At 41.2% G+C, this 17,074-nt stretch overlaps 1 protein-coding gene across 1 annotated transcript in view; it reads left to right on the top strand.

The window, feature by feature from the left end:
- The window catches only part of CCDC30 (coiled-coil domain containing 30), a 135,098-nt gene extending 118,024 nt beyond the window's left edge, over positions 1-17,074 (top strand). Inside the window, 6 exon segments of the mRNA XM_087446148.1 lie at positions 4,192-4,333; positions 8,445-8,581; positions 10,483-10,597; positions 16,294-16,361; positions 16,713-16,770; positions 16,772-17,074. Of these exon segments, the coding sequence (XP_087302274.1) occupies positions 4,192-4,333; positions 8,445-8,581; positions 10,483-10,597; positions 16,294-16,361; positions 16,713-16,770; positions 16,772-16,849 (598 nt within the window). The 3' untranslated portion in view covers positions 16,850-17,074.

Genomic DNA, 17,074 nt, shown 5'->3' with positions numbered 1-17,074 from the left:
GTGCGCGCCCGGGATCCGAACCCGGGCCGCCAGCAGCGGAGCGCCCTCACTTAACTGCTAAGCCATGGGGCCAGCCCACAGTGAAAGGATACAGATTAAAATCAGCAAAGGAAAAAGGCACATAGGGCAGAGTCCAGGAGAGACAAGATACAAGCAAGCTTCCCGTTGTCCTCTCCCAGTGTAGTAGTACAGATAATACTTAATTCCCCCAGCAACAATGTGTGACAACATGTATGGAGTATTCCCAACCAGGGAAATGCACCTGAGCCTTGACATCCAGTGATTTTATTGGAGGTCAGTCACAGACATGGAGTGCCCCAGTGATAGACCCATTAACTACTCAGTCTGTAGTCCCCCAGCTCCCCAAATGTCAAACGGATACAGCATGGCCCAGGGTTCTAGCTGAACAAAACTGCATTCACCGTAAATCATATTGTTAGCATGAACTCTCTGGTGAGGCCAAGGCCACAGATGTACAAAGGCATTATTATCGGGCAGGATATTCCAAGGGCTTCAAGGTTGTCTCCCAGGAGCCAGTCAAGGAACCTGAAGGGTCTGCATACCCCAGTCCTGCTGAGTTAACTCTACCACACAGCCTCCATCTCCTGATTCCTAGAGTGAGGAGATAGTGTTCACAAGTTTGCTTTCAAGTCAAATGAGGTGCCTCGTGAAAAGCCTGGAGCACATGTCAGTCCCCCTCACTTAGTTGGGCTTCCTCCAGTCTGAGTGTCAGAGCCCCAGTTGAGAGCAGATGGGTGACACAGGCAAACTGCCCAGCAGCATGGGTCTGAAAGACTGTGCCCTCAAGTGCCTACAGTCACAAAGAGCAGATTCCTCCTTAAACATTTTTTGTTTCAGTTAAAAAGGCATTAATCCATATTTCTAGGCATTCAGGGAAGTCAGGGGCTATAAAGACCATTAGAATAGTCTTTTGTTTTAGAGTAGTTTTTGTTTTTAAGGTATCAGGATGGAATTGACCACAAATAACAAAAAACCTAATACATTTAGAAAAAAATATTTGTTCTTATGTAACAAGAAATCTAGAGGAAAGTGACTGTGGAGGTTGATTCAGCTGCTCAGTAGTGTCATTAAGGACCAGGCTCTTTCCTTCTGCTCTGCCGTGCCTGATGGGTGGCGTTCTTGTCTTTAGGCTTGTCACCTCGTGGTTACAAGGCAGTGGCTGCAGCTGCAGGTAGCACAACCTCAGCAGGAGGGCAGCCAGGGCAGAGAGAGATGGTTTCTCAAGTTCTCACCTTTTCTAGAAGTGTCCAGCAGGACTTACCTGTTTGACATGCCCATCCCTCTGCCCCACACACACACACCTGGGGCCCACTCACCTTCCTTGAGATCAAGGGGTCTCTGTGGACACCTAAATGAAATCTGGGTTCTGTTAGCAGGAAAGAAGAAAAGCCATACCTGCACCTTATAGCCTGCCACAAGTAGTCTGTTTATAATGCAGAAGTGGTGAGGGGGTCCCTCCCAAATATGCCTGGGGCTTTCTCTCTAACTCTAGCCTGCATCAGAACCTCTTGGAGGACTTGATAAAACACAGGTCCACCCCTAGATTTTCTTTTTTTTTATAATTTTTATTTATTTATTTATTTTTGCCCCAAAGCCCCAGTAGATAGTTGTATGTCATAGTTGCACATCCTTTTCTAGTTGCTGTATGTGGGATGCAGCCTCAGCATGGCTGGAGAAGCAGTGTGTCGGTGCGCGCCCGGGATCCGAACCTGGGCCGCCAGCATTGGAGTGCGAGCACTTAACCGCTAAGCCACAGGGCCGGCCCTCCCCCTAGATTTTCTGATTCTGTAGTTCTGGGGTGGAGCCTGAGACTTTGCATTTCTAACAAGTTCCCAGGTGATGCTGCTGTTGCTCATCAGAACACAGTTTGGGAACCACTGCTGTTGGCTTAGAGAAAACCTAGTTTAGGAAGTTAGCTAGAGCAATGGTTCTCAGCAGGGGATAGTTTGCCTCACAGGACGAGGGGACATTTGGCCATGTCTGGAGACATTTTGGATTGTCACACTGTAGAAGGTGCTACTGGTATCTAATGTAGAGGCCAAGGATGCTGCTAAGCATTCTATAAAGCATAGTACAGCCTTCTACAACAAAAAATTATCTGGCCCAAAATGTCAATAGTGCAGAGGTTGAGAAATCCTAGTTTAGAGTGATTTTGTGTTATCAGACGTAATAGGTTCAAAGTGAAACTTCTTAATTTTTAATTTGAAGAAGCACTTTCTGAATAACAATATTCTTATTTGGACAGCACAGTCACCTTCACCTTCATACATCACCTAGTGATGGTGTGGAGGCTTTAATTTATTTTCTTCTTTATTCAAATTAGCTGTTATAGAAGCTTGAAATGGTAACTAGATATTTGTTTATTCTGTTTTCTTCCCCCCCCCCCCAAAGCCCCAGTAGATAGTTGTATGTCATAGCTGCACATCCTTCTAGTTGATGTATGTGGGACGCGGCCTCAGCATGGCTGGAGAAGCGGTCCGTCGGTGCGCGCCCGGGATCCGAACCCAGGCCGCCAGCAGCAGAGCGCGCGCACTTAACCGCCAAGACACGGGGCCGGCCCTATTCTGTTTTCTTAATACAGATTCCCAGGCTTCTGATTCCTTGCTCTGCATTTTTTTTTTTTTTTTTTGCTGAGAAATTCACTCTGCTCTAACATCTGTTGCCAATCTTCCTCTTTTGTTTTTCTTTTTCTCCGCAAAGCCCCAGTACATAGTTGTATATGCTAGTTGTATGTTCTTCTGATTCTTCTTTGTGAGCCACCACCACAGCATGGCTACTGACAGATGATTGGTGTGGTCCTGCACCCTGGAACCAAACCTGGGACGCCAAAGTGGAGCGTGCTGAATTTTAACCACTAGGCTATCAGGGCTGGCTCTTATTCTGTTTTTTAAACATGTTTATTGAGATATAATTCACATACCATACAATTCACTCATTGAAAGGGTACAATTCAATGGCTTTTAGCTATATACCCATCACCACAATCAATTTTAGAACATTTCATTACCCCAAAAAGAAACCCTTTAGCTATCACTCCTCTGTCCCCAATTTCTCTCCCCACCCCCACCCCTAGGCAACCACTAATCTACTTTCTTTCTCTCTATATTTGCATATTTTGGACATTTCATATAAATGGAATCATATAATGTATGGTCCTTTGTGACTGGCTTCTTTCACGGAGCATAATGCTCTCAAGGTTCATTCCTGTTGTAGCATGGATCATTCATTCCTTTTTATGGCTGAATAATGTTCCATTGTACAGATATTCCATATTTTCCATCTATTATATTCCATCTATATTCCATCTTATATTCCATCTGTTCACCAGTTGATGGAAATTTGGGTTGTTTCCACCTTTCGGCTATTGTGAATAGTGCTACTATGAACATTCGTGTACAAGTTTTTGTGTAGACATATGTTTCATTTCTCTTGGGTATATATCTAGGAGTGGAGTTGCTGGTCATATGCTTTATATTTAACCATCTGAGGAACTGCCAGGCTTTTTCCAATGAGGTGGCACCATTTGACATTCCTACATTGTATGAGAGTTCCAATTTCTCTACATCCTAGCCAGTACTTATTATCTTTCTTTTTGATTTTAGTCATCCTATGGGTGCAAAGTGGTATCTCATTGGTATCTCCTAGTTTTGATTTGCACTTCTAATGATGTTGAACATCTTTTCATGTCCTTTTTGGAGGTAAGTCAGATTTATGTCAGAATCGGAGTAAGAGTCTTAAGCAGACACCTGTATAGAACTGGCATTTAGAAGTCCAGACGCAAGGCAAGGACTGAGAGCAGACCCAGTTATCTGGAAAATAGAGAAGACTAAAGTGGGTTATATCACTGTCCAAAGGTATAGCCAAGAACTAGAAAATTTTAAATTAATGACTGAATCAGTGGAGCCAGATTCAGAAGTTAGATGTTGGAGATCAGAAGTCAAGGAATTTCTTGAGTTGGGGATGACTAAAGCTGGCGTTATTTAGGAGGTTGTCTTTGGTCCATTCCCCAACTTGGGGGCAAGAAGTCCTACAGATGTGAGGCAGGACAAGTGTCCGCATCTGGTGCCAGGCCCAAAGCAAGAAGAAGAAACCCACGAAAGGTAATATTGAGGCGGCGAAATAAATTTTCACTGTATTCAGGTGTGCCCATATTTAAATTTACTTTCATAGAAACTATAATGAGAAACATCACCACTACAGGACCAAGCTTCGCAGAGTCAAGGATCGCTTAGTTCATGAAGTAGAACTACGAGATGAGAGAATCAAAGGACTTGAAAATGAAATTGGAACACTGCAGCAGCAAGTGGAAACGGTGAGAAAAAAAGGCAAAGAGCTCACTGATTATGCTGGTGGTTGATTGTTTAGAGAAAGCCCACTCATTTTTTAATTTATCTATGGCCTCTTCATAGCCCTTGTTTTCATTTCTTTGCACATTCTTTCACTGTGAGTAATTGTTTAAGCCCTGCCAAAAAGTACATAAGACTCATAGTGTTGCTAAACCAAATTGGACACTGAAAATATTCTGCACTTCCAGCTTATGATTAGTGTCTTTCCTTCAAATGAAAATATATTTTCTTAAATACCCTTCAGCAGAGACTTCCAAACCACCATCAGTAATTCGTTCCTACTTTATGTAGCCTCAAACTTCTGTCAGTTTTAAATGGCAGTGAAAGTAGGTGATCCCTGTTCCTCTATCAATCATTGATGAGTCCTTCAAGCTTTTTTCTAAATATCCATAGTTGCTTTATGTTTGTCTTATTGCCCTTATGACTTATGGGTGTGTGGGTAAGAAGAAAATGGGACAGATGAATGGAATCCAACGCAGAATGGGTCTTGAGATCCTTAAACTACATAAATTCAAAATGGAGAGCAACTGACTTGGCCAGTAGTGTTTTCACTTCTTGAGATCCCTAACCCATTTCAGAATTTTGAAAACTCTGTCCTCGCTCCTAAAATACTCATTTCTGCACCCGACAAATTTTTATTGTACCACCACTGGGTGCCAAGGATACCAAAACAATTCGTGTAATTTCAGTTATCCCATGGGCTATTATGGGACTCCAGGTTAAGAATCTCTAGACTACACACAGTAAAACATTTGAAGATTATTACAGATGGGTCACCAGTGTTGTATTCCTAGTTAAAAGAAGTCCTCTTGATACTCTAAACTGTAGTGAGAGAGGAAAATAAGTTAGATTTTGCAGTATCCTTCTATTTTATCGCTAATTGGTTAAACTTTGAAAGAATCACATCCAAGTTAGACTCACAACTGGGAAAACAATGTGGAAAGTATACAGAAGAAAGTAGCCACCCTGGTTTATGGATCCACCAGAAATATCATCAGCCTACTTCTGCATCACCAATTCTTTCTTGTAGTGCCTGCCTTCCACTTCTAGGCTTACATGGCAAAAATAGCTTCCTCCTGGGGCTGGTCTGGTGGTGCAGTGGTTAAGTGCGTGCGCTCTGCTTTGGCGGCCCTGGGGTTTGCAGGTTCGGATCCCGGGCGCGCACCGACACACCGCTTGTCAGGCCATGCAGTGGCAGCATCTCATATAAAGTGGAGGAAGATGGGCACAGATGTTAGCCCAGGGCCAGTCTTCCTCAGCAATAAGAGGATTGGCATCAGATGTTAGCTCAGGGTTGATCTGCCTCACAAAAAATAAATACATAAAAACAGCCTCCTCCTTTCAGCAGGTGTGTTTTCTTTCTTTCTGACTGTACTGTGTTGAATAGTGTCCCCCGCAAAATTCATGTCTACCTGGAACCTCAGAATGTGACCTAATTTGGAAATAAGGTCTCTACAGGTATAATTAGTTAAAAGGAGGTCATATTGGGCTAGAGTGAACCCTAAATCCAATATGACTAGTGCCCTTGTAGGAAGGCAGAAAACACCTACACAAACATACACAGGGGAAGAAGTCCACGTGACGCTGGAGGCAGAGATTGGAGTGATGAAGCTGCAAGCCAAGGAGCACCAAGGACTGCTGGCCACCACCAGCTAGGAGAGAGACATGGAACAGATCTTCCCTCAGAGCTCCCAGAAGGAACTAACCCTGTCAACACCTTCATTTTAGACTTCTAGCCTCCAGAACTGTGAGAAAATAAATTCCTGTTGTTTTACGCCACCCGGTTTGTGGTAATTTGTTATGGCAGTCCTAGGAAACTAATACATCTACGCAAAGAACCACAGGTCCCATGAAATATCCTGGAGGTGGCACAGAAGCAGAGGCTGAGAAAGAGTCGTTGCACCTTTGCTCACCACCCGTGAAGGGTGCTGTGGGCTGTGGCCTTAGACAGACTTAGATGCGAGTCTAGCCCTGCCACTTACTAGCTCTGTGACCTTGCACAAGGCCCTGTCTGTCATTTTCCTCATCTGTAAAATGAGAGAAATAATCCCTACTTTACAAGGCTTTTGTGAGGATTAAAATATGAAATGCCTAAAGTGGTACCTGGCACATATAAATTTTCATAGATGTTATTTTCTTCTTTTTAGTGTAAAATCTCTTAGAAATATGTTAATCGGTGGATGCATAATTCACAAGAGAAATTGTTAACAGAATTGGAAATACTTAGCCTGGAGAAAACTGACGTGAGGTCTTTAATGTACAGTGGTACAAACCTGGAGGTCCTGATTTTACTATTTTAGGGCCCATGAACAAAGCCTTAGCATAAAAAGTCTGGTCTTTCTAAGCACTAAGTCGCCAGAAAATAATGCTGCTTTTTTGGGTTTCATTCCTTCAGCCTTCTCTTTATACAGTGAGCCAGCTGAGTCCTCTGACTGTTGTGACCATCCAAACTAGATTTCCCCAAATATTTTATCCTATTATTAGGGCTGGTCTCCTGATATTTTGGTTCAGAAAAATACAGTATTTCCGAAGGACAGGGTGTCAGTAGCCTGCCCCATTCAATTTCTTTCTAATCCAGTTATAACTGCATAGAGCACTGTTTGTGGGACGGCTGCCTCTACTTTCAATCCTTACCATAAATATATTCAAATTATAGCAGGGGAGACTATTGTTAGACATTGAAGGGTCCTGGAATGGTTTAAAATCTTTAAAATCTGGAATGGTTTGTTTCAGAACGTAATGTAATCTCCTTCCTTATAATTCTTTAATAATAGATGGACAGTCGTTTCTCTTTCTTTTTTTGAGATATAATTGACATATAATGTTATATTAGTTTCAGATATACAACATGATGATTTGATATTTGTATATATTGTGAAATGATCACCATAATAAGTCTAGTTAATATCCGTTACCATACATAGTTACAAATTTTTTTCTTGTGATGAGAACTTTTAAGATCTACTTTCTTAGCAACTTTCAAATATGCAGTACACTATTATTAACTATAGTCACGATACTGGTACATTATATCCCCATGACTTGTTTTATAACTGAAAGTTTCTACCTTTTGACCCACTTCACTTATTTTGCCCACCCTACCACCCCCTGCCTCCGGCAACCACCAATCTGTTCTCTGTCTTTTTTTTTTTTAGATTACATATATATAGACAGTCTTTTCTGAATGATCTATATTAGTACCTTATTTAAAAGAAAGAAAGCAAGTTGCCCCTCTTAACCCTGTAATCCACCCATCTGCCAGAGGGTGAATTGTTCTTCTCCCACCCCCACTGATTCCCACCATTGGCAGGTGACGAAAAAACACAAATAGGTGAAGGCACATGCCTGTTACCATTGGCAGGTCATTGGTGAAGTGAGAAGGGCAATTCTACACTTTGGAGATTCTAAACTCCTCACCAACAGTGAGATTTACTAATATCTACTGACTCAATGTAAGAATTAGTGTTTTTTCACAAGATACACTCCTTTATCATTTTAGCTCTAACTTCACTAACTGTTGCTTTTGAAACATGGTGTCAACCTCGAAATCACTGCAGCATCATCACTACAAGGATATTCTCAGTACCTGGCTTACATGCTTGACTTGCCAAGCCAACTGAGATGCTGACAGTGGTTGCCAAGTGAGGTGGCTAAATACCCATCTTCCTCCCTTTGCCTTAAAAAGACTATAAGTCCAAAGCAGATGGAAATGTATTATATGGAAAAATTTTTTCAATCTGGAGAATTCAGTTGTATTTGTTAGTGATTTGATACTTATGGAATTAGAATACAGATGAGAGCATTGGGACCTTATTGGAAGTTGAGTGCTCAGATATTTTTAAATGTTACCCCAAAAGAATGAGTAAATATCCAAACAAATTACATGACATAAAATAACCAAAATAAATAGAAGAACAATCTAGCGGACAATGTCAGCAAACAGCTGAAAACAGACCAGAGGAGGGGAGAGAAAAAATGAACAAGGGAAATTTGCTGTCAGAGTTTAGAAACAGGCTGATGCTCTTACATTTATAATCCTTTCTCCTACTGTGGTAATTAGGGGGCTTTTATCCCTAGGAGAAGGCATTCCAGGACCAGATCACTGCCCAAAATAATATCCTGCTCCTAGAAAATAGGAAGCTTCTGGAGGAACTCACAGAGCAAGAAGAATTGATCCACAGCAACAAATGGATAATATCTTCAGTCCAGAGCAGGTGGGTGCTGTCGGGCCCGAGTTGCCAGTGAACCCCACAAAGAGGATGCGTCTCCCTTAACAAAGCAATCGTTCCGGAGACTGTCCTTTGAGGTTGTGGCCTGTCATAGCTGTTACTGTGCCATCTGCTGTTTTCAGCAGGTCATACAAGTGGCAGAAGTTGTGAAATTAAAGAGAGAAATATCATGGCTGACCATTCAGATAGGCTCTTTCACGGTGGCATTGCCTCCCTGAGGACCTGGCTGTGCTCATTCTGGCCTGTCACTTTGTGTGTGTTGACACTCATCTTTATCATTTGATACCTATGGAATCAAGGTAGACCAAGAGAGAGCCAGGCTCATACGAGTGACTTCAATTCATGAAACCCACAAGATATCAATATATTAATTTCTAATGAGAAATATGCCCAAAAGATAAAAATTCATATATCAGCCAGCCCAAGCATTCTCTTCTCTATAAGAAAATTTAGTTACAATCCAAGGTTTCTTGGAGTGTAGAATTAGAGCAAAGAGAGTGGGTTGATCTTAACAGATAGTGTCACCAATCATAACTATAGTGATTAACATTTTTTTGAGCACTTACTCCATGCTAGTCACTGTTCTAAGCTCGCTCTCTCTATTCATTCAATCCTCACGCCAATCCCAGAAGGGAGGCGCTATTATAGCCATACTTTATGGATGAGAAGCTAAGGTCAGCGAGTTTAGGGAACTCACCCAGCCTGGTCCGTGGTAGAGCAGCGTGTGAGCGTCAGCAGCCTGGCCTGAGACCCCACAGCACTGCAGTCTGGGGAGGGATCTGCCAAGCAGACAGGAGCTCTCCTTTCCGCCACTGTGGGAGAGTCTCTGATTATCTTTTACTGTCTGTGTCTCCCTTTTGTATATTCTGTATAATCCATTGACCTTCTCAAATGATGTCATTGCTTCTGACATCCCAACACAATTGACTTGTTACCCCTGCCTTAACATTAATAATTTCCCCTCCTGCCCTCCTGAAGACCCACTCTGGTGACCCAGAGTGGACGTGGATGTTTTCCTTACAGTAAGTTTCTTCTGCAGCATGTTTACTCCTTTTACAGATGAGGTAACTGAGGCTCAGATTTAGTAATTTACCAGGGGTCACACAGCTAGTAAGTGGCAGAATCAGAACTCAAACACAAATCTCTGATCAAAACCATGGTACTGTCATGTGTCCTAGATAAACTGTGGCCCTGGAGAGTGAGCCTGGTGTAGTGGTTAAGAGCCAGGCTGAGAAGTCGGAAAGATCTGCATTGGCATCCCAGCTCTACAATGTCCTGGTTTTACCTTCTTCAACAAGTTACTCTCCCCTCTCTGAGCCTCAGTTTCCTCATCTGTAAAATAGGCTTCATAACACTATCTATTTCATGGGGTTGTTGTGAGGATTAAATGAGCTAATACATGAAAAGTTTTAAGTGCTTACTGTGTGGATAGGTCAGTGCCGAAGTCCATGGTAGTACTTGGTAAATGGATGCAGCTGCTACTATTACTAGTACTACTAGTACTACTGCCGAAGTACGGGATGACTGAGATCAGAACCAGATGCAGGCTGTGTAACTACAGTGTCTGAAGGGATGCAGTCTCTTGTTTCAGCCCCACTCCTAAATGGGCTCATTTCCTTCCTGAAGTTTCTCAAGGGCTGGAAGTGTGCCTTTCATATTCTTGCATATAGTATGTCTCTGTTCTCAGTATGTATTTAATGACTATGTACAGGCCAGAAGCTAATTAATTTTTACTTGATCATGGAATATGATGGGAATTAGTCTGCCAAAGTTGGTTCTAAAATCTAGGCTAAGACCCAGAACTAGTGGGAAGTGGGACATAGTTTTGTGTTTTTAGTAATGACACAGAAATTGTTAGTGATGCCTCTGATTTATCCCATTTTTAGAGTACTTGTCCTGGATAAAGAAAATAAACAATTACAGGAAAACAGTCTCCGGCTCACACAGCAGGTTGGCCTCTTAGAGCGCATTATAAGGAGCATCCAGATTCGCAGAGGAGAGGTAACACGTGTGCTTCCTGTCAGGTCCTTAGTGTGAAGTTTGGGTTGCCAAGGACGCTGCACCCTCTCTTCCCTTCTCTTCTTCGTACTGTAGTCTGCACGTGGCTCATGCTGGGCTGTGGCAAACAGGCTCAATGGCTGCACCCCAGGCCAGCAGACCCCGAGACTGCTCTTGGCCAGCATTGCTCTTCACTGGGTCAGCTTTTATTGAACTCTCTCCTCCCATGTGATCCCAAAGCAATTTGTGCATGCCTCATAGCTCCTTCCTTAATACACTACATTGTCATTGCCTTTTTACTTCTGTCTGTCATCGACTCAGCAGCAATCCTGCGGGGCAAGGGTTGTGTCTCATATGTCATTGTATCTATGGACAGGTGCTCCACAAATATTTGAGAATGAATGAATGTTAAATGTTTTCACATGTATGCCTCATTCTCAACAACCCTGTTTGCCATGTATTAGACTCCTCTGAGAGATGAGCACATCTAAGGCTCAGAGAGGTAAAGTGAAGCTAGTCCAGTCTGGCAAGGAGTCAAGCCTAAGGAGAACATCTGAGTCAGAGAACAGCAATTATGCTACAAAAATCCAAGCAGACAAGGAGCCAAGTCCAGAGAGATGCGGCAAACAGTGTAGGTTCAGACAAGGTCCAGAGTCTGGCTGGTGAGCAAGTCAGAAGAGGGACTTCAGTGAGCAGAGTTGCATTCTGAATCCAGGATAGAGGCTGCTTGCTTTCTTCCCTGGCTTGTATCACCTGCTAGACATTTCTTCCCAGGATGCTTCACAGTAGATCCTGTTTGTCGGGTACCATTGCTATGAGCGTAAGACCTGCATCTTGTTTGCTCTCAGAAAGGTGATTATTTCCAAGCCATATGAGTTGTTTTGCAACTTTTGTCAAAAGTAGAACCGCTAGATTATATGGCCTAATTTCCAATAGTTTATGTCTTTGCTTGAGCTACAACTGTTCTCAATTGTCTAGTTGTTTACTGTTTTACTTTAATCATTCATTAAACAAACATTCATCAATTCCAGGAGCGTTGCTAGGTCCTAGGAATATGAAGATAGACCCTGTTTTCAGAGGCTTTCAGTCTAGTAGAGAAGGACAGACATACATGAATAAGTACTATAGAAGCCTTAATGGAGTATACACTAGGACCAATGGCTTTGAGATCCATAATATTATCCTCAAATCAAGATAAGAAATGTCACACGGGTCAGGACTGTAGTACCTCAAGTTCAATGTTCCATGTGTGACAAAGGTACCAACTTGTAACATCTTGATACCTATTGGAAACAACTCCAAAATTTTTTTTAAACTTAGAATCTTAAGGATCCTTCACTTCAATCCTCTCATTTTATACAGGAGGGAGATAAAACCCAGGGGGGTTAAATGATAAGTCTGAGGTCACACAGCTACTGCTTACCCTGCCCAGATCTCCCGGTTCTCAGTAGTTGAGTATCACATACTGTCAAAAGATCAGTATATAGATCCTCGAGATCAGACATATCCTAGATCTCTTCCTTCCTTGTAACAACTCAGGGGCTAAAATGGTGACAGCTTGACATTTGTTGAGTGCACACTATGTGCCTGGTACAGTGCTAAACATTTTATGTATATTATCTCATTTAATCCATCAAATAATCTTACCTGATGTCTGTCATTCCATTTTCACAGCTGAAGAAACTAAGATCTAGAGAGGTGACATGACATCATTGCCCAAGGCACATAACTAATAAGTAGAAGAGCAAGGACTGAAGCCAACTCTCTCTAGTCCCTTGTTCTTAGCCACTATGTCATAATACCCTAAGTTGGCTGTTTCCCTTTCAGGGGCATTGGAGTAACCAGGGACATGGCCTTGTAATAGGCATATTGCTTCCTGTAATATGCTTCCTGTAATTCCGTCTTTCTTCCCTATTGGATTATGAACTGCATGAGAGCAGGAACAATGTCCATCTTGTTACCCACTGTGTCCCAAGCACTTAGCACCTGGGTTACTGCAACAAGTTCTTAACTCATCTCCTCTCAGTCTTGCCTCCTCTTCTAATCTGTCCTGCCCATGCATCTAGACTGATCTTCATGAAGCACTGCTTGATTTCAAAGTGCTTCATCTCAAAGAGCTTCAGAGAATTCCTTTTCTATAAGATCAAGTTCATTCATTCAACAAATGTTTATTGAGCACATACAGTGTGCCAGGCCTCATACTGTTCCCTCTATGGTTTGTATATGATGATGAACAAGATACAGTGTCTGCCCTCACAGAACTCGGGCCTAGTGTGAATGACAGTCATATGACTGGCCACTACCATACATTGTGATAAGTTCTACAATAGCAGTAGGCCCAGAATGCTGTGGAAGCAAAAGGAGTGATATCTAGATCTGTCTGGGGGTTGTTAAGGAAGGCTTCGGGAGTTGTTGATATCTAAGCCAGAAGAACTGAAGCCACATAGGAACTTTCCATATTCCAAATACCTTTCTGACATCAAACAAGCCTGATCAAATGGGACTAATCTATTCACTGTTTCCCCAAAAGCTCTGACCTTTCCTCCCTCTGCATTGTGTATTTCCTTTACTTGGAAAGACACATCCCATCTCCTCTCCTCCATCTTCCCAGCTTTTGTCTTTTGAAGTCCTATTGTTCTTACAGCCTGTAGCCAGAGAAGTCTTTAGAAAGTACAATCTGAGCATATGATGCAAAACCATGCAATGACTTACCACAGTCTAAAGGATAAAACCCAAATTTTCCAACATGGTCTTCATATTCTCCATGACCTGGCCTCTGTCAATCATACCCATCTCATCTCTCGTTGGTTCCCTTCTCCACTCTGCTGCACACTGTCCAGGTCCCTGAATCCTACACGCATCAGCTCCCTCCATTGCCTTCTCCCATGACTTCCCTCCCCCAGATTTTCTCTTGGCTGGTTTCTACTGTCCCTTAGAATTCAACCTAAATACCTTCTCTTTCATAAAGCTTTTTCTGAATCCTCCCCTCTCAAAATCTTGCTTTGTGTCCTTGATAGTTTTTCTCATTTCACCTTATATGTCAAATCCCAGCTCAGCATTTTACTAGTTGTGTGAAGAAGGGAGACCTTATTTACCTTCCAGTTCCCTCATCTGGGAAAATGAAGTAATAACACTCAAAGGTGGCTGTTCCCCACAAAAGTCTGTACACGAATGTTCATAGCAGCATTATTTGTAATAGCCAAGAGGTATAAACAACCCAAATGTCTATCAACTGATGAATCGATAAATAAAATGTGGTATATTCATACAATGGAATATTATTTAGCCATAAAAAGGTATGAAGTATTGATCCATTCTATAACATAGACGAACTTTAAAAATATTATGTGAAGTAAAAAAGAAGCCAGTCACAAAAGACCACAAATTGTATCATTCCATTTATATTAAATGTCCAGAATAGGCAAATCTATAGACATAGAAAGTAGATTAGTAGTTGCCTAGGGCTGACGGCTTGAGGGATAGTGGGTTGTAGTTAAAAGGTATTGAGTTTATATTGAGGGTGATGAAAATGGTCTAAAATTGATCATTGTAATGATTGTTCAACTCTGTGAATATACTAAAAACCATTGAATTATGCACTTTAAATGAGTAAACTGTGTGGTATGTGCATTATATCCCATAAAGCTATTACAAGAATAAATAAATGTATATGTATATGTGTGTATATATATATACATATGTGTATATTTTTTTTTTACAAAGATGGTCATTGGGGATAAAGTAGAATACTGCACATAAATTACCTAGTATATTGCTTGGCAAGTAGTTGGCATTCAATAAATGATGGCTCCTTTTTCTCAGTGCATATGCATCACTTATTCTTATATTGAACATTTATTGAGTTCCTCCTATAGGTTAGGAATGCTTATATTACTTAATTTTCACAACAACCCTGAAAGATTAGGCATTAATTGTTATCTTACATTTTAGATGTAGGGAACAAAACTCAGAGTGGTGAAGGGGTTGCCAGAGTCTAACTGGTAGAGCCAAGATTCAAGCCTTGGTCTCCTAACTCCCAGTCCAGGAAAATTTCCAATACATTATAGCTTTCTCTCCTCCTTATATAAGCTTCTCATTTCTTTCAGGATAACTAAGAATTTCTCACAGAAACTGGTTGGTCTATATCAAAGGTTAAACTGAGGTCCAAGTTCAGGGGAATCAGTAAACCCCTGTAATTGTATGTAAAATTTGGTCTATGTTGATCTGTTTTTCTGAAGAAGTGTATTTGGTTTTTAAAGTCAAACATATCCTTTTTCCCCCCCATGATTTAAAGGGACAGAAAATGTTTACCATAGTATTAAGTAAAAACCTACCTAAGTAAATAAAATAGAATGATTATATCAACTAATACAAGGTAATTCATGTAGGAAAGTAGATATAAAAAGCAACGTAGTAGTGAAAGTACTAATATAAAAAGTATGACATTTATTATTACCAAATATTCTGTAGGTATTAGGGATTAAATTTTTTCCAGTTTTATTGAGATATAATTTACATATAATATTGTATAAGTTTAAGGTGTACAATATAATGATTTTTTTTGTGTGAGGAAGATTTGCCCTGAGCTAACATCTGTCACCAATCCTCCTCTTTTTACTGAGGAAGACTGGCCCTGGGCTAATATCCATGCCCATCTTCCTCCACTTTATATGGGATGCTGCCACAGCATGGCTTGACAAGCCATGGGTCGGTGTGCGCCCAGGATCCGAACCCCGGGCCGCCGCAGCGGAGCATGCACACTTAACTGCTATGCCACCGGCCCCCATAATGATTTGATATATGTATATATTGCAAAATGGTTACCCCATAAGATTAGTTAACATCAATCATGTCATGTAGTTACAATTTTTTCCCTTGTGATGAGAACTTTTAAGATCTACTCTCTTAGCAACTTTGAAATACACAATACAGTATTGTTAACTATAGTCATCACATCATAGATTACATCCCCAGAACTTATTTATCTCATAACTGGAAGTTTGCACCTTCTGATCACCTTCACCTAATTCCCCCACCCTCCTCCTCACCCCCACCTCTGGCAACCACAAGTCTGATCTCTGGTTCTATGAATTTGGTTTTCTTTTTAGATTCCACATATAAGTGAGATCATACAGTATTTGTCGTTTTCTGTCTGACTTACTTCACTTAGCATGTGCCCTCAAGGTCCATCCATGTTGTCACAAATGGCAGGATTTCATTCTCTTTTTTTATGGCAGAATAATATTCCACTGTGTATACACACCACAATTTCTTTATCCATTCATCTGTCGATGGGCACTTGGGTTGCTTCCATGTCTCTGCTGTTGTAAATAATGCTGCAGTGAACATGAGGTACAGATATCTTCAGGGCAGTGATTTCATTTTCTTTGGATATATATCCAGAAGTGGAACTGCTGGATCATATGGTATTTCTATTTTTAACTCTTTGAGGAACCTCTGTACTATTTTCCATAGTGGCTGCACCAGTTTCCATTCCCACCAACAGTGCACAAGGGTCCCCTTTTCTCCACATCCTCTCCAGCATTTCTCTCGTCTTTTTGATGATAGCCATTCTAAGAGGTGTGAGGTGAGGGGATTACATTTTTAACCAAAAATATATATAAAGCATAAGTTCTAGGATCATATTGCCAATGGTTTATCATTATAATTTTTAATATTCATCTTTTCTTTCCCTTTAGGAAACGACAATTAGTGACATCCCTGAATTTGAAGCATTGAATAAAATCTTGCCGTTACCAAACTCCAGGTTAGTAAAGTCAAGACAATCATCTGCATGCCTGAGAGTCATGGCTGCCTAACTAGTCCTGAGTTGCTGGCTTGAGAGAGCATAGCATGGGATAGTTTTCTCTATATTTAGTAATTAAATCTTCTTCTAATGCCTTCTTCCCTCACCACTGCTTCACCCCTACACCTGACAGAATCCCGACTTAAGGTAGAAAATAACCCATAAACATAAGTTTAAAGTAAATTTTATTTGGTTTTCTTGTGTTTGACTGTTGTAAAAAACTGAAATCCTATTGATGCCTTATCCCCGTGACTGCAGAGTGCTACCACGAGATCCTATCTGCATGAAGTCCTCATATGTGGCCTTTTTTAGTTTATCAGAAACAGGTTTGGTAGAGTCAGTTGGAAGTCTTCAAGAGACTGAAGAACATAAGACAGAAGAAGCCATGGCAAACCCCAACTCCCTTGAGTCTTTTTCGTGTTCACAGAATTCCAAAGCTGGATACGTAAATGTGGCTTCTTTGAAAGAGACACATTGCATCCAAGAACAAGACCAAAAGTCAGAACTATAAAATCACTGATGTCTAAAACTAGACCGATCAAAACTGCTAACTTAAAGCTTGAGCGTGAAGGTGGAACATGACATGGAGAAGGGTTACCACAGATCCCCATTGGACATCAACTAGGAGTCTTCAAAATTGCTGATAAATTCATTAAACCAGTTCTAAAAATGGA

This window comes from Ceratotherium simum, chromosome 22 (assembly GCF_057802395.1).
Source record: "Ceratotherium simum simum isolate JZ-2026a chromosome 22, ASM5780239v1, whole genome shotgun sequence".
In the NCBI taxonomy this organism is placed as follows: Eukaryota; Metazoa; Chordata; class Mammalia; order Perissodactyla; family Rhinocerotidae; genus Ceratotherium; species Ceratotherium simum.
Note: the sequence above shows the minus strand (reverse complement) of the source record. Positions and strands in the feature narration are given on the sequence as shown.